The following is an 18,501-nucleotide window of genomic DNA, read 5'->3' on the forward strand; positions in this document are numbered from 1 at the left end:
CCATCTAACTTACAAAATAAAGTCCCAGCTTGAGCTTTAAATATAAATCTATATCTGTAAAATGTCCATCTTGGCATTCCTTTGGAAAATCCAATTCCCCCAAGATAATCCCCAGAATAATTTGCATGGACCTTGCTTATGTACATAAATGTAAATTTTAGCCCAAATTCTAGTACTCTACTTAGAGTTCTCAGCTGGCAGGATAAGTTTGCGCGACTTTCCACCAATTCATGCAATATTTCAGTATGCTGGATTCCGTATTCCCCAAGCTGTCACTTTTGTCGCATTTCGCTGTTGGGCCAACTCTTTTTTCGTTTTTTGTTACTTTTATTTTATATTTTTTTGTGTTGGATTTTGGGATAGCAAAATGGAAGCTGTCACTCACCTCTTCCTCATTGCTGGCCGTGTTCACGGAGTCCATGCTCTGCGAAAGTCCCAGCGGGGCCAATGCCATCTGATTCTCCATTATGGCGTTGCTGTTGCTGTTGCTGCTGCTGTCCCGGCTGCTGTTGCTGTTGTTCAGGTTGTTGTTGCTGTCGCTAACGGCCGATGTTGCTGGTGTCCCAGTTGCCGCTGTTGTTGCAGCGGTTCCTGTTGCTGTTGCTGTGGGGGCGGCGCTGGTTACGCTGCCTGCCGGCGAGGGCGTTGTAGGCGCGGAGGCGGTCGCGGAGTTGGACTCGTGCGAATGTGATTCGTGGGCGGGACTGTCCGGCAAGCTGCCGCCGCTGGTGGGCACAGCAGCAACGGATGTTGCTATCGGCACAACCGCTGATGTTGCTGCTGGGCTAGTGTTGTTGGTGTTGTTGTTGCTGCTGTTGCTGCTGTGTTTGCCGCTGCTGCCAGTGCTCAAAAGGATATGTTGTGGCTGCTGTTGCTGGGGTGCGTATCTGTGCAGCTGATAGCCGCCGTAGTGGGCCAAAGATTGCTGCTGGGCCTGTTGTTGCTGTTGCTGCTGCTGCTGGTGTTGCTGTTGCAAGTGTTGATTTAAGAGAGCTGCTGCTGCCGCTTGATTAAACTGAGCCAATCGCTGTTGCTGCTGCTGTTGTTGTTGCTGCAACTGTGGTGAGGCGGCGACTGCGTAGGCAACCTGTTGCTGCTGCACTTGCTGCTGTTGCTGTTGCGCTTGCTGCTGTTGTTGCTGTTGATGGTGGGCGGCAACGGCGGCGGCGAACTGTGTGGGATGGGCGAAGCTCAGCTGGTGGTGGTGCGGATGCGAGATCGGATGCGAATGCGAGATCTGATGGGTGTGGGCGATCTGGTGCGTGTGCGAGATCGGATGACCTTTGACCGAGACGGGCACGGGCACGGAAACGGGCAGCGGTACGGAAACCGGAACGGGCACGGGAACGGTCACCGGCAAAACGGAGACGGCGGCGGCACACTGGCGCTTGGGCGACGGCGACAACACCTGTGGGGCACTTGCTGGCGTCTGCGGCAGCGTCGGCCTGCGTTTTATCGCAATCGACGAAATGGTGATGGCTTTTTCAAACACCGCCTGCTGGTTGTTGTTGTTCGGATTATTGTTGCTGATCTGATTGATCGGGCTAATCGAATTGATTGAGTTGTTTAGATTCTGGCTCTCTGTCTGCTGATAATGGCTAATGGCTGCTGGTGTCGTCGGTGCTGCTGGCAACAGGTGTTGCAAATGCAGTTGCGGTTCGGCGGCTGCTGCAGCGGCTGCGGCGGCGGTGGCGGCTATGAGCAGTTGATGATGGCTGCCCAACAGGTCCTGGTAGTTGGCTATTTTGACGAATCAATTGAACTGAAAGAAAAAAGGGAAAATCAATTAATTTTTCAATAACAAATTCTAAAGAAAAAATCTCATGAAATGAATTCCAAAAGTCACAAAAAAACATGAACTTCTCTTTGTGAAGAAGGGCTAGAAGTTTAACTTTGAATAAAAGTCAAATATTTGGGCAGCGTGTGAGTTATTATTTTTACGTATATGCAAATAATATTTCGATATTGTTGAAATACTTTCGGGTTTATTTAACATAATGCAAATGTTTACACGAAAGGCAAAAGGGGGCACGAAGGTCTTGAACAACACTGCATAAATCAAAAGCAAATATGACGGCAAATGTGCTCGATGTGTGTGGGGTGGGATGAAAAAGCGAGTGACAAACATTGACATGCAAAATATACTGAAAATTACAAATATGGAAGGCTTTACTGTACATACTTCTTGTTCTAAAGATTACTACTAAAAGTGTTGAACATAAATCAAATTTATATAATTGATTAATTGAAAACCAAAACAAGAAAAAGTCTTAGAATTTATAAGGCTCTTGCAACTTCGATGATAAAACATGTTCACTCAGCAGATGTTTGCCAAAGCAATCTGCATTTTAGATTGCCTGCATTGGCAAATATGCAAGGAATGTAAATGGAGTGTGGGTCACTTTTCGAGAACACAGACTGCCCTTGTTGTTTCTTGCAGTGTAGCAGGCACACACACACACTCACTCACTTATTCTTATCATAGTGAGACATCAGGCAGCAGCAACAACAAGGCCAGCTGCTGGCAACTCCATTGCGTAGTTGGGTTTGGGTATGGAAAAAAAATTTAAATACACAGAAAGAGAGAGAGAGAGAGGCAAGAGCAGCAAAATGGGAATAACAGCAACCGCAAGGCAAACAAACAAACAAACAAACGAAAACCCCAGATACACTCGAAGGGTACTCGACTATCCAGAATTCACATGAGAGCAGGGGGAGTATCTCTGGAAACAACTTGAAAATTGAGCTGACAACAAAACGAAATTGTATTACAAACGCTCGCTTGAGCTGGCAAAAATATGCACATAACTAAAGCTCAGATCTCCAAGATATGTTTCGGCATCTCTATACTCGCATGTATATATACCATATATATGCATATGGATTTGAGTTTATGTGTAAATATATGCAGGCTAGAACACAAACAAGGCTTTGAATGCGGATTATAATGGGGCAAGGACAGAATCGAACACCCCAGCCCCAGTTCCCATTTCCCTACACTTCGACGCCAGTGAATTGTATCTGACGAATGTATCTATACTTTGCATATCACAAATTATTCAAACGATAAAACTAACTTCCAAAGACCATCTAAGACCTCATCAGCTTTGAGAGTAGGAAGTGGGATTGCGAGACCTAATACGAATTTAATACGACCTCCGCCAATCAACGGACAAACGATGATTCGGGGATGGCAGCCGCACTAATCCTGTATGATTAATAATTGATCGAAAAATAACCAAAGCAACCGCCGCACTATGAATATATTATAGACAATGATGTGGGTTATACATACTTTGTATTTAAAAGTGTGTTTGATATCGAGTGGCTTTAGATTTATGGCCAAAAATTGCGGACACATTGCGATTAATGAGCGGCCAAACAGGCGTATGCCCAATGACCAGAAAAACATCCCAAAAATATATAAACAAATATCACTTTGGACACATTAATATTTACCAATTATGGTGGGGAATATATTATTGCCCCGTTGATATAAATGAAATTGATTTCTGTTAGAGCAATTAATTAGGTTTCCTAGCTGGCAATAAACACTAGAGCGAGCAAGCAACTTGTTGCCGTAATTTGCCTGATCAGATAATGCGATATAATGGAAATGAATTTTTCCCAAAAGAGCTGGGCTTTGATTTAGAATTCTCTTTCGTTCGCTCTTTCTCCTTGCTCTCTGGGAAATTTGGAATCTGAATTCTCAATGCACTTTTGCAGTAATAAATAAGTGACTAACACTCACAAGGCATTGTTTACATAAGCAGCTACAACAGAGCTGCAAAGTTCTAACAAAATACAATGGAAAAAGGCAGGGAAAATCGGTAGAGATAGGGAGAGGGGTTGGGGGTAGGGGTTTGAATAGAAGCCAGAGAGTAACAATAATGACTATCTACCAGTTTGTTGCTGTTGTTGCTGCTGTCTGTCTATTCCATTGCCATGGAAATTAGCCGGTTGAAATGTGAAAAAAAAACTGTACAGAAAAGGTCGGAGGAGAGAGAAAACAGCGAGTCATAAATATTGCTAATGAATTTCCCGCACGCTTTGCTAAACAACAACAACAGTGAACCGAAACCGAACCGAATCGTTTCGCCGTTTTTTTTTTTTTAACTATGCTGGAACGGAAGTTGGGAGCGGGAGCATTTGTTGTTTTGGCATAAAATAAATATAATTAAATGTAATTTTTATAATGACAAATGCCTTTTGTTGTCTGTGCTGTTGACGCTCCCCAGCCGAAAGGGGAAGTTATTCCGGGCAATTATGGCCTAAGCTTTGAAAGCACAAAAAACCGAAAAACATCCACCGAAACGAAATCAAAATTGTGTCTATCCCAAAAGTGGCTCAACGAAATCTAGATCAGCTTGAAAGTTAAGGCTTACAGATCAATTTTGGTGGCTAGAAAAAAAACAAAAACAAATCGTTGCCCGCTGGCAGAGTCGATTTGCCTGCTGTTCGCTCGATTAGCTGGCAATTGGATGGGGCCCCCTGTCATTCCCTTTCCTTCAATCAGCCGAGATTCATTGTAAAAGATAGAAACCCAACCACACACACATACGCGTCAGTTAATAGATGCACGCCCACGATCATCAGGGGCATTATGATGATGATGATCGGTGCTGGCAAACGAGTTTTGCCATAAAAATAAAGATGATTTTGGCCAGATCACTTGTCAGCAACTGAAATCACAATTAGCATTGCTAATGCGTGAGGATAGACAAAGCCCAAAGTACTCGTATCTCTAAGTACGCTGCAAGTATCTGCAGCTCCCACGTGATCCGCTTTTTTCGCTCTTTCGTTGCGCATTCCGATTGTTGAAAAGCACTTGAGTTAAATATGAATTGTTATAGATACACTCGTTCATCTCAAGTCAAGATGCAAATATATATCGTGTTTCGTGTCAAATGACCAAATTTGTCAGCCGTTCGTCATTATGATGATGATTACAATGATAATAAAGACTATAACTATATAGAATAGAGACCAGAATTGGATGAGCTGACACGCCTAGTGGCACGACGAATAATAAGTCGTCTCTATGGGCCAAGTGGTTCTGGCCATAAAATGGGTAAAATATCTACTGTCATTGTTATTGCCCTAAACTCGCAGCAGTGCGACTTGGCTTGGCAGTTGCATAATTAATATTTAATAAGCCAAGTCAAGAGCATTGCCAAAAAGTTTTCTCAAGTGAAATATTCTGTTTCTCAGGTTTTTCCATCCTCCATTTTATTTTACCTCTTCTCTATCTACTTGTCTCCATTCGCAAATTTGATGAACTTCGTGTTCTTCGGGTTGGTTAGCTGTTGTAACTTAAAAACTTTTATTAAAAGTTAAACATAGTTCCCTTAATGATAGCTTAATATTAGCATGGGATTGTATGTTATTTGAAGATTAATCCCTTTCATTTTTTAACAAATGATTTTTATCTCCGATTATGATCCTTGAACTTACAACTCACATTCTATTATGTAATAGCCAGCAAATTTGGCATTTAATCTTCAAGCTTCCATCTTGGTTTGACTTTTAAAAACACTAATTCATACTTGGCTTATTCCAAGGTTATTTCTGCAGGGCATAATAAGTTCGGTTTGCTTTTCAAGTTCTCCCACCCGAAATGTTTGTTTTCGTTTTCAACTTTTCCCTAGCCAAAGAGACAGAAACTGAAACGAAGACAGAGAGGAAGTCTCGGTTTTGGCTCGTTGCGATGCTTATGTGCCGCATATATTATGATGCTCGAGCAACATTTTTTATAACTTGGCATGCTCCAATTCTTTGGTGCAAGAGCCCGGCTCATGCCTCACGGCAGCCCGTCTCTATTTGCCATTGGCAGGGGGTTCGGCAGTGGTGGTGGTGGAAACTTCAAGATGAGCCTTTCCGAATGTATGTGAGTATAAGTATCTACGAGATAGTTTGTTCTGGCCAACTTGCCTTTGGCTTCGACTCTCCATATATATATCTATATACAGATGAAATACAACAAGAAAGAAAAAAGAAGAGTGTGCTTCCTTCGTTTTTCTGAAAATTACAAAATCCATTAAGTTGCTTGCACGCAACTTAAACATAAATCCATCATACGCCATGTGGCACACATACACAGAAACACACACACACTCACACATAGAGAGACAGCGAGAGAGGCAAGGACAAGTTGCAAGTGGTGGGTGGCTGGCTGTATCAGTATGTTTTAGTTTAGTATAGGTAGCACAGTATAGCATGCACCAGCCACGCCCCCCAACTGTGCCGTGCCCCCCCCCCGGGCTCTGCTGATTCGGCTGCTTTTATTATCCACGCCATATTTAATGCACAAACATTCAGACACTCGAGTAGGTAAGTAGGTTGGGCTAAGTCTACATCAACATCTATATCTTTTGGGTCTTTTCTCTCCAGCCTGCCAGGCTTTCAATTTAATTTCCTGACTCACTGGCTGACTGACGAACTTTGTGCCGGCTGCTCTCCGATACTTTCCAATTTGCTTTCAATCCCTTTTGATGGGCTGTGTATACATATCTTTTAGCTGATAGCTTGAGATACCATAAATCATAGAACCGATTACGGCAAATTGCAAACGTTAATGTAATAAAACCTCGGACCCCGAAAGTGCCAGTGGTCGGTCGGTGGGCAGATCGACGGGAAGAAAGAGCGATGCGATGTGGTGGGAAAAGTAAAACTCACGTCTTGGGAGAATTGAAACAGCAAGACAATAGACACAATGTATGTGTGAGTGAGCTTTGGTGTCTGCAGAATCTAGTTCAAAAGTTCAAGCGAAAAAGCGGAGATTGAAAGACACCAGAAGACACGATCGCAGAGAAAGGGAGTTCGGAATGAGATTGCTCGTTTTGGAGGCTTCTGTTTTGGGCTAAAATATATAGATATCTCAGACCCACTTCTGGGTATTTATAGCAGGGTCCAGCAATGAACTAGCTGGTCTCTGTGGTTTGGTCGAGAATGCTTTTGCCCCCCCAAGTTACTGCCTACTGCCCCATAAGCCACAATCAAAGCGTAATGCCAACTTGGCCAGAAGACCGCAAATCAATGTGCATCAATGATTTTCGTGTTGGTGACAAGTACTCTATATATGTAGAGATGGGGGAAAACAATACGAAACGATTAAGGTGAGGAACTCTAGCCCGGTCGAAGGCAATTTTGTAACCACACCAAACGAACCAACGAACGAAACTAGAACCGATGACAAATGCTCTGACGCCTGACAAATGCCATTGTCGTCATCTCCATCATCATCAATGTCGAGATGCCTCCCATTTTGCACCCACCAGCCAGCCAGCCAGCCAGCAGCTCAGTCCCTTTTGTGCTGTTCCCTCAATCTCGGCCGCTTCCATTAGCATTCGCAATTAATTTCCATCTGTGCTGGATTTTTAACAAATTTCTAAGCCCCAACCAAGGGGGAAACAAAGAGCAACGAAATGCGAATAAAATTCCTACACAAATCGCTGGGGAAAAATCTCTAAGCTCTCGGATATACATATAGCATTATATGTCTCTCCTTTTTTTTAGTATTATTATTATACCAACTGAGGCTAATTAACATTAATTTTGCATAATTAAAGCCGGGCCGAGAGCGACAGAAGCCAAAAACAATAGAAAAAGTAGTTTGGTCGGGAGGGGAAGCAGGAAAATCTCCATGAGTAAGCTAACCCCCCAGTTGGCCAGATTGTCTGTCAGTGGGTCAGTGTCAAGGGTTTCCCTTGAGAAGCCGAGAAGGAAAAGCTTTGCGGCCATCTCAATTTATATTAATTTCCACTGCAAGAGATGAAGAGATAAGCCCCCATTTGATTACTCAATTATTGTGCATAAATTAAGAGCATTGTCTTTTGGCTTCTAGCTGTTGGCCTTTTGCAAATCCCTGGCAGACCGCAAAAATCTACGAAAAGCCAAGACGATTTGTGGTTAATGTTTGATAATCAAAGTCTAGGCATTGCGGTTTAGGTAATTGAATTCTTGCATTAGACTTGAGAAATCTTTAAAATGTATTTTTAAGTAATTTAAATCGAAGACTGCATTCTACATGCCTTAACAGTAGTTTCTCTTTTCCCCATCTTCCTCTTAGGCTAAACTAAGCTTTTAACTGGCCTGGCAGAAAGACATTGAGTGGCTCCTCAAAGGAACACTATTATTTTGACCCCAACTGTATGATGATGTGACTACATCTATCTACTTCCGCTTGGCCATTCAGCAAAGTACTCTCCTCTGTGCATTTCTGAAATTGCCTCGAATTAAGCGCAAAGTGCGTGTGCGTCTTCAACTGTTTGCTGCTCTTTCTGTTTTTTTTCATAAATTGCGCTTTGTTTAGTATGCCGCCCGAACCGCCCCCTTTGATGACCCCCTTCTTAAGGCCCCCCTCCTTTGATGCCTACATTCATCGCTGACCCGGGCTTGGGAATGATGTCATTAATTAATGTGAATGAGTTCAGTATGATGTCAATTAGCTGCGGAAAGCGCACTTGAAGGCACAAACTGAAGCTGATGCTGAAGCCTCGGCTCAGCAGGCAAAGTGCATTGGATAATTTGTTATTGGACAGAGAAGCACCCACACATTGAAGCATTCCCTCTATACCAATGCAGACAGACACACTGGCGGCTTAACCAATTCCGGAAACTCCAAAGATTCTCTACTACATTTTTTTTGCCCCTCCTCGATTATCATAAGCATCTGCTCTGAGCTTAGGAATATAAATTTGAAAGCTTTATCTTCGGCAGGCAGAAAACTTTGACCAAAAGTACTTAACAATAGTTAAGGCCCAGTCGCAGTTGCCGCTAAAATACAAGCAGAAAGTAAAGAAGAAATCATTAAAATCCAACTCCCAATGGGAATAAGCTAAGACCAGAAATATAATAACACTAAGTAAATGCAATAAAATGAAAATCCAACTGGGGAAATTTCGCCATGATTTATTGTTGTTGCCAAACAAAAAGTAGTACAGCAAAATCGTAGCAGGAAAAACAAAAGTAAGAGGAGGCATTATGCAGATCAAACTCAATGAAAAACTTTTGTTAGCTCTGCGCTTACTTACGAAAACATTTTTCGGTTTCCTTTTATTTTTTTGGATTTTCTTTTGCTTTGGTTGCACAAAGAACTTTGGTTTCAACTCACCTGCAAAGAGAAAAGAGAAAGACTCATTAGGTTTTTTGTTTATTAACTATTTGAATTTAATTTGCAAAATAAACTAATCAAATCGTATTTTCAAGTTTTCACTTGGCATTGCGTAACCCAAGAGACTTTTGTGGCTACTTAAATTGGTTATTAATGTTTATGGCTCTCAGAGAGCATAACTTTAAAATACTAGCAGCTGTATTAAGTAATATTTTCAACTCATTGGAAAATATCAATTAAATTTTCTACTAAGAAGAGTGTAAAATGTAAATGCAATTTCTGTTTGCCAAGATTTGAAAGTTATGAAAGCTGAAGTAAGATTTCTTCTCGTTTGCAACAAGCTAGAAATTGCCTGTTCCAGACAACCTATTGAGTTGGTCATTGAATTTTTTTGTTACTCTGGCCAATGGTTGCCACAATTTGTTAATGCAAAAAGGCGAAAGGCAAACTATCGTAGTTCGAGCTTAGTTTGTGATTTTGCGGTATGTGTTTGTGCAACGAAGGCGAAACAATTTCTGTGGTCAAGAGCCTTTCACCAGAAACGAGACCAACAAAGAGCCCAAGAATTGAGTTGGGTCCGAGTTCGTAGCTCATGAACTCCCTCTTTTCCAGAGATATTCCCCAATTTTTCTGGTGGGCTGGTCATGTTTTCGCCCCCCTAGTTTTGCTTTTTTTTTGGCTCAGCTTAATCTGTAACTGATCCCCTTCTTGACCGTTTTCCCCCTTTTTTTTGGCTGAGAAATTTGTTTAGCCCTGCTTCGCTCTTAGCCCCGTTTAAACAATGGTTTTGTTTTTCACTTCCTTTTTGCTTACTCCCCTACTCTCGCCTGACTTTTTGGGGTTTCCCTCTCTTTTTTTTGGATCGGAAATGGGAAAATAAATGGTTAGCGAGACCTGCAATCAGCTTGCATTCTTATCTGTCAATGGGAAATCAGTCAAAGATACAAGAGAGAGTATCCATCAAGTGGAATTACCTGGCTAGATACATAAGTATCTCAAAGTGTTCTGCTGTCTTTACTAATGATGTGCAAATACTGGCTGAGCAAAAAGAGGGCTACTGGCAGCAAGTGCAAAATTATATTGAGTGCGAGGTGACAGATAAGGAAAGCCAGATAAATAAGCATGAGCAAATTCTGCTCAGTTTCTGGGCCTTTTGCCAGCAGCTGCATTCCTCAATTAGCTTCTGGCTAGGAAAAATAAGAAAATGTATAAAGTGAGATGTGAGAGGGCAGCTCATACACATAATAAACTTAGTGACAACCCTTGAGCAAAAACTCAAACGATATTTACTTATAAGCAGCTCAAACTTGGTCTCTATATATCCTTTTTATCCTCAACTTTTGGTTTCCTTTGTATATTTACACATGATGTTTGATGCAGAGAGAGAAATTGGGAATTTTAGGCATAAACATTAAGAAATTCTTATAAAAACAAACCATTAAAATTCAATAAGATATACTTGTAATCATAAAATCTTGTCATTAACTTTATCTTTATGTTTAATATCTGAGATTTGTATCTTATAAAATCATCTAAGGGTTCTGCCTTTTTTTTCTCTGTGGCTACCTGTTCCGAGTTCTGAGTTATCAAGGGGTGGCACTTTTGCCTGATTGGGGGTGTCGTCTGGGCTTCGGCACACAGACTGTTCGAGTCTCGGATTACATGCTGGCAGCCCTTTTTTTGATGGATGGATGGGCGCATTCTCTACCTTTTCCCTTTTGCTTATTTACTTAAACAAGAACACAGAAAACTGGTTGTCGCCGCCGGAGTGAAGAATCATGTGAGTGAACGAGTGGATGGTGGTTTTTCGAGGGGGGGTTGAGGGGGAAGAACAAGTGACAGTTGGCACGGAAGTGGTTTTGATTTAATGCCGCTTGGCGCTGAATGACGCAAGATAAACAGATGCTACCCGGCGAAGAACAGGTGTCGACAGGTGAGAAAGAGAAGAAGCGCGAAAAAGGCAAAATGAAAGAGGGAAAGGAGTGTAAGAAAGCAAAGTCGATTAGGATATACCTTAAATGGGTATCGTAAAAGGAGAACCTTTTTTGATTTATTTACTAACTGCCTAAAACGGCGGCTTATTATGAATTCAAGCTAATGGGTAGTCACAGTGGGGAAAATATCCTCACAGCTGTCAGTTTTTTCCCTTACATGGCTATTTAAAGTCTTGATTTAAAACTAACTTTGTGGGATTGTCTTTCTTGTTGTTCCACCCTACGAATGATTCACGCAATTTTGATTGCTCTTATGTGGTTTATCTAATTTGTAATTGCTGCCGAAAATGAAATTCCGAAACAGAGAAAGATGAAACCACAAAACACAATCACAGTAAACGAAGTTCGAGGGCTTAAACGCTGAGGGTTGTTGGAGAATTTCGGGGAGGATGGCAACCAGAAATGGCAGCAGACAAAATAAATCCCCCCACTGGGCATACTTGTGGCTTATTGGCAATCAAATTTGGAACAGAGCTCGTGTCTTAGCCAAGGAGAATCGAGGCTGGGAAACAGTGGCAGCGAAACAGGGCGGGAGACAGCGCCGTCTCAGAGTCTCAGCTGATTAGCATAATTGACTTTGTGTTAAATTTAGCATTTAATTAATGTGTATGCAGTGTTAGCGAGAAGGTAGAAATGTATCGTTAAAGCGATCCCCTAACCATTGAATCGATTTGCCAAGCTCGGCGATTTGGTAAAGCCAGAATTAGAGAATCACCAGCAGCCCACTTTCGGACCATTGTTGTTGGGTCCTCCTCAGTTTTCGGTGGTGCTCAGTTAGGGCAAACACATGTGCTCCAATTTCCAAGCCTCCACCCCTCCCCCCCAAAAACTCTCTCGGCGCGCTTCGGCACTTGAACAAAGACAAGCCATAATTGACTTTTCCAGCAGTAGACGCCGCTAGGCAGGCAGGCATGCAAGCCACAACCACTTAACACCTCCCAACCACCCACAAACAAAGCGGTTGGAAGGAAGAAGAAGGCAGCGCAGCTAGAAGGAAAGCCGTTCTAGAAAACTTTGGGCCAACCCCTCGGCAAAGCACTTAACATGTTCATCAATTGCGCTCTCACCTCCGCCTCTCGCTTTTCCGGGCTCACAAAACCCGGCCCAGAGCCACAGCAGCAGCAGCAGCAGACACCCGACAAAGTGTCCCGGCTTACATACAGTGAAGCCTGGAAGTGGGAAATGGGCCAGGGTGGTGGAATTCCGTTGGGGTGCCCGGTGATGTGGTATAAGGCAAATCTGGGCAAGCCAAAACAATGCAACGTTCCGAAACCAAGAAAAAGAAGCCAGAAACCAACAGAGAGCGCCGTGAAATTGTTTGGCGACAGGAAAGGCAGCCAAGAAAAGTGGAACACATTTGGGCACTGAGAGAAATTAGTTAGAAGTTGGGAAAATAGTCCAAAAAATAACGATATATATTGCTGCTTACTTGATTGATAAAAAGTCTTAAAGAGATATTTATAAAGGTTGGGAATTTTCAGGGAAAATGTCAAGAAAAGTTAAGAAAAAGGATGAGAAATTTCTTAAAAATAACTCATAACTTTCTAACTCAAGACATTTTTCCCAGTGCCGCGTTGAGGGAGTTGGCTGACAGCAAACGCCTACTCAAGAGCCACTGTAATTTGTTAGATGCGCCACGCCAAAAGCCAAAGCCAAGTCAAGGCCTCAAGATGTTCGGGCTGTAATTCAAGCCCGATTCAGAGCTCGAAGAAAAGAAGTCTGCGATGTAGGCGATCAAAAAAAGAATCTGGCAAGCTTAGTTTGGTCAAAGTCTAGACAAGAATCTTAGCTAATGAATGTCATCGCAAAGAACTAGTTAAACCAGTTTAAGGAGCAATCGTGGCTAAAGAAATGAAAGAACAAGATGCCCTTTGGCGTTTTTTTTTTTAAGAATCTCCCATGGGCACTTCATTTTAATGCCTTTGATGTGAGGTGTTACGCATTTTTGCCTCTTGGCATATTTTGCTGAGTAATGGGAAACCAGTTTTGGTCTATTAGAATATTTTTCTCTTCATTTAAATTTTTTACATATTTAACATTGCATTTCTTGTAGATTTTTTAATGGTCAATATGTAGATACTTTCTAAAGAAGAGTAATGGTAAAATTGTAAATACTCTTTAGTTAAGTTTGATTAACAATGATATCTTAAATAAATTTAGATATAAAATCACAGTTTTAAGATATATTCCTCAGCAAGATCTATATCTTGTCTCGCAAAACTAAAAATAACAGGTATATCAAAGTCGCTTTTGGCCATTTTTCTAAGCAAGACATCTTGGCGATCTACGCAAGCTAAGCTACCATGATTAATTTGATTTTTTGGCCGCACACGCTGAATGCTGGAAGGTTTCTTCACTCAGCGCGGTGTCAAGCTCGAATGGGACTCTCGGTTCAAGTTGATGAACATTTTGTGGATGTTTATGCAAATGACCAGCTGTTGTTGGAGTAGCTGCATAAGTGTCCGCATAATTACCCATAATGAGTAGAAAATGGAAAGTATCCGGCGAGTGGGTTAAGCAAATTGTGGTTGAATGACCAAGGGGATTGCCAGAGAGTGTCGATTGCGTTTGAAGTAAACAAAGATTTTCCCATTGCCATTCGAACATATATATAACATAGTATATATTAACAGCTTGAGGTGTAAACGGATATAGAGAACTTTGGTAGTAGAGGTGGTTACAACAAACAGTTGCGCAAATTTGCATGGCGTCAACAGGTGGCTCACTGGCAAACCGAAGCGCGAAATCTATTTATTTAGTTACACATTTCGCATTGTACTCGTCTTACTTTCAACTTGAGGCAACTCGAGCGTGTTTCAATGTTTCAACTTCAACCAGACAAGACTCTTTACTTCTTGTCTCCGGGCAATGTCAGTTCAGTTTAGTTCAGCTCAACTCCGTCAGCTGCACTTCACTACTTCGACTGCAGTCGAAATGCAAATCCCAATGATGCAACCAACAGTCAAGCTCAGCAGCAAAACAATAAAAAAAAAAGAAGCGGAGTCAACGTTTTCTCGTTCGATCTTCGATGGCTGCCGCCGCCGAGGTCTTGACTTAACTCGACTCCAGCTGGAGGCAAACAAAAAGACAGGGCCCGCGGCATCGGATACTTTGTAATAATCCCCAACTAACAGTTGGAAACACTCGCAGACACACAACGCGAAAATATCTCCATATGATGTGGCTTCGGGGGGAACGAATGGGTTTCTGATGATGATGACGATGTTGAAGGCAGTCTGTCAATGCAGTTTAGCCATTAGAGATGGCATCGTGAAAGGAAGTGCTTAGACTTGGTTTTGGGTTAAGTTAGAGGGGTTGTCTATCACTCAGAGAGTGACAAAAATATTTGCTAAAATGATGTCTTATAGCAACAAAAATGACTCAATCTATACCATTTTCTCTAGGGAACCCCTCTCTTTGCCATTTACACGCTGCCACCTCCAGAGGCAACCTCACAGCACGTTTCTCCCCGAGCTTGGCCTCGCTTATTGGCATTCGCCATTTCCCGCTGATTTCTGTTGTTTTTTCGCTGAAGCCATTGTCTTCGGCATCGCCTGGAGTTGTGAGCCACTTCCAGTTGGGATTTGGATTTGTATTCGAAGTCGTAGTTGGAGTCGGATTCGGATACGGATTCGTTTTGTTTTGTTTAATATTTTCTTTCTTTTCTTTTTTTTTTTTTGTTTTCTGCGGCGCGTCAGAAACTCGTGCATGGGGATCAATCTCTCCATTAGAGTCGTCATCGTCGTTTGGACTCTTTGCCCCTCTGGATCTCAACTGGCTGGTTGGTTATTGCATTGTAAAGACAGAAGGCGACAGCCACAATGGCAATGTAATGATGTTTGCGTCATGAGCGGCATTTCTAGCTCAAGAGTGTGGAGTGCATATATATATGTTATATATACATATATCCAAGTATCTCGATATCTTTGTATCTGCTGTTTGTGCACTTGTAGAGCTCCGTTTCTCGTTTCTCGTTTCTCGCCGCTCAAACGTCTCACATTTCGCATTTGCGGGCGAATATTGTGTAATATTTGTTTGTAATATTCATTGTTGTTGGCTTGCCAGGAATTGGGTAATCCATAGGGCCAATATCAAGTATATGTACCACACCGCCTTCCAACCTCTTAACCGAAAAAAAAAAGAAATGAAAACTGAAAACGAAACCCCTTGACAAGAAATAAAACTCATCTCCACACATTGAGATGGATCGGCGCGTTACATTAGCATCTTTTGCATAGTTTATCAATTTAAGGTGGCATCGAGACTAAAGCCTTTTGATAAATTGCACGGAACGAAAGCTGCCATTTCTGTATCTGTATCTCTGAGATACATAAATATGAAACGAGGCAAATTCAACAATCAATCAGCGGAAGACGACACTCAATGCAAATGGCCAAATTGTTTATAAATAAATGTTTGACAATTTCTGAGAAAATTCAGAAGGGGTACACATTATCAAGGGGAATATAAATAAAAGGGGAGGCGAAATATTTATATTGGTACTTCGAAAATGAAAGATTTCATGTATTTGATTTGAATTTAATTTTCGTTTGCTAGACATTTATTATCTTTTTGGACAATTTCCCTCCTTTTCTTTTTAAATGAAAAATTCAAACAAATGTAAGCCAACTTTTAAGTCATTTTTATAAAGATTTGATATTAAGTTGGAGATCAAAAACGTTACTGATTGTTAAGTCATTTCGACTGTCAGAGAGTATAAAGAGTATGAAGTGCAAGGCCTTACCATTTTGAATTGATTTCATATTTAAATAGCTAACTTCTAGTTATTGAATATTCAGAGTATTCTCTATTTACATAAATTGAACTTTTGAGAACTTTACACATATTTTTTTCCGAGTGCATTTCGCTTCCAACTAAGCACGTGCGCCTACAATAAAATTTCGAAATTTATTGCCTGGTTACAGTAAAAATACAGGATACCTTTTTGGCCACTTCAACCCCTCGGGTTCAGACCTTCACACCCTACCCCTACCTTGTACCCTTCTCCACACCCCACACCCCACATGCCAAACACCCGGCTCCTTGACCCCGCGCCTGCCGCACATATGTGTGTGTGTATGTTTTGTGTGTATTAATGTTGCATGTTCATTCAGTTTGCGTGCAGGTCTTTCGACGCTTTTGCTTATTTGGCTCATGCTGGTAGTAAATTACAGTGGCCAGAGCCACCGAACGAAAACGAACCCCTAAAACCCTGGTTGCAACCCTCGTTGTGAAGTAGCCAGCATTTCGGGACTGGTTTCCAGGACTCCTTGCAGGACTCCTTTCCTTACACTGCCCTACCCTGCCCCCTTAAAAACAAGCCGCGCGACAGCTGATGGCAATGGTTTCCTCTTTCTGGCCCGCTTGGCAATTGGTTTTATGGCCACCCGAAAGGCCACTGAACCGCACCTTAAAAAAAGGCGCTAAAGCAAACTGTGGCCAAGTCGCAGTTTGATTAAAACTATACACCGAGCGAGCGCACAAAGACAGATACACATGGGCTACAGTAATAAATGGCCATACATGGACACATGGGAGCAGTCGCCTAAGGTCTTCAAACTCGCTGCTGTCGCTTCTTTATTTGGTTTGTTTTTGGTTTTTTTTATACCCTTACATAGGGTTCTATTATGATTCCTAGAAGTTTTGAAGTGTTTTATATAAATCTCTGCCTTTGTTATGTAAGTAAATATGATCTCTTTTGGTTTCTTTGTAGGCTTGTCTTCTTAATAATATTTAAGTTTGGTAAATATAGAATATCATCCCAAAGATACAACTTAAATAGTACATTGTATGTTTTGATTATTTTAATGAACTTACGACAAAACCAAGAAGGTAACTAGAAAGTATCTATCAGATACAAATGTCTTCTAACTAACACATAGAATTATATATATTTATCCTTTTATCAGGTAAAGATCTATATATAAGAGTATTTCACCTTTCAGTCTCTTTAGTTTTTCCTAACTTTTCCCGTATTTTGTAATTTTTTGTTTTAATAGTCTTGGCTTGACCTCGTCACCGGTTCGCGTTTTGGCCCAACGGCGCTCCCTTCCTGACCCTTTGGTTTCCTCTTCCTGTCGCCCATCTGTTCGCTGGTTCCCGCACTCTCTCTCTTTCGCACACCTTGCTACCTATCTCTTTCAGGCCGCGTGTATGGAGGGGCGGCTGGTTTGTCATGTTTCATGTCGGAAGTGGAAATTATCCGCAGTGCACTTTGGCATTGCCATTGCCCTGGTGACTGACTTTACCCCCGCCCATCCCCCGCTTTACACCGCGGCCACTCTTTCTCTCTCCCTTTGGGCCTCCCTTTTGGCCTTAGCATTTTGGTTTCGTTTCGTTTTCATTACCCGCTATCGCAATCCCCTGGCAAGTCATTGACACACCTGTGGTGAGCATTATCAGGGGCGGGCTGGAATGGATGTGGAAGTGGAATGGGAATGGGAATGGGAAAAGGTTAGGTTAGGTTCCATACAAGTCAGGTAACTAAACCCTCCGCCCTTCTCCCCTTCTTCTTTTGCCGCGCCGTGAGACTAAGGGATACTCTGGAGAGTTTTGAGCATTTGCAGGCGTTTTACCTTTGTGAATTGCATTGTTGATGGTGAAATGGATAAATTTGTATATATATTAATATGTGACACAATGTACATGCGACAAGATCGTTAGGTAACTAGGAGCGACCTACTGGTGGTGTAATCCAAGATGCTTATATCACTTGCCCTTCTCTTTTCATACTTAAAACCTATAAGTAATAATTAACAGTCCTAGCATATTATTAGCAACCATTAGAAGGCTAAAAGCCATTCAACTCAACTTTATATCAAACCTAACTCTATCGAAACATTCTACAAATGTCAGCTGCCAATGAGTTCAAGGCGATTATCTGCCTTTCTCTTGCCCTCCGAAGTTCTAGCCAGCCAAACGGAAAACAATTTTGGTAAAAGTAATTTCCCAGAACAGAAATTCCCCCAAAAAAAAAACACAGAAAAGTTCAAATAACACTTCCGAAAACCATTTGCGATGTTGGCGATAATTGTTCGAAACTAGTTACAAGCCAGACCCGCACACCGATTCTCCATAGAGAGCAAATGACCCTTATGTGGTGAACCTCATTACGACACCAGGGACATTCGGCACGCATTCCACACTTTTCCGAACAGAAGAACTTAATGATCATTCGATTCATGTTTGTGTGTTTCCATGATGGTTGAGAGAGAATTCTGGACATAAATTCAATTAGATTTTATTGATGATTGATTTCGGGTTTTTGTGGAAAGGGGAGGGAGAAACAGCAGAGCGGGGGTCAGAGTTTCCCGAGAGATCTTCGGCGAAGATCTTTCTCTCATTCTCTTTGGAGAAAACATGCGCTAATTGTCTTTAATTCAATTAGGACAGAGA

The 18,501-nt window shown here is 41.9% G+C and overlaps 1 protein-coding gene across 1 annotated transcript in view; it reads right to left on the bottom strand.

The window, feature by feature from the left end:
- Positions 1-18,501, bottom strand: part of LOC108105247 (protein couch potato) — a 99,103-nt gene that overhangs the window by 46,262 nt on the left and 34,340 nt on the right. The window contains 1 exon segment of the mRNA XM_017211721.2: positions 386-1,755. Coding sequence (XP_017067210.2) covers positions 386-1,755 — 1,370 coding nt within the window.

Source organism: Drosophila eugracilis, unplaced genomic scaffold (genome assembly GCF_018153835.1).
Source record: "Drosophila eugracilis isolate 14026-0451.02 unplaced genomic scaffold, ASM1815383v1 contig_75, whole genome shotgun sequence".
Classification (NCBI taxonomy): Eukaryota; Metazoa; Arthropoda; class Insecta; order Diptera; family Drosophilidae; genus Drosophila; species Drosophila eugracilis.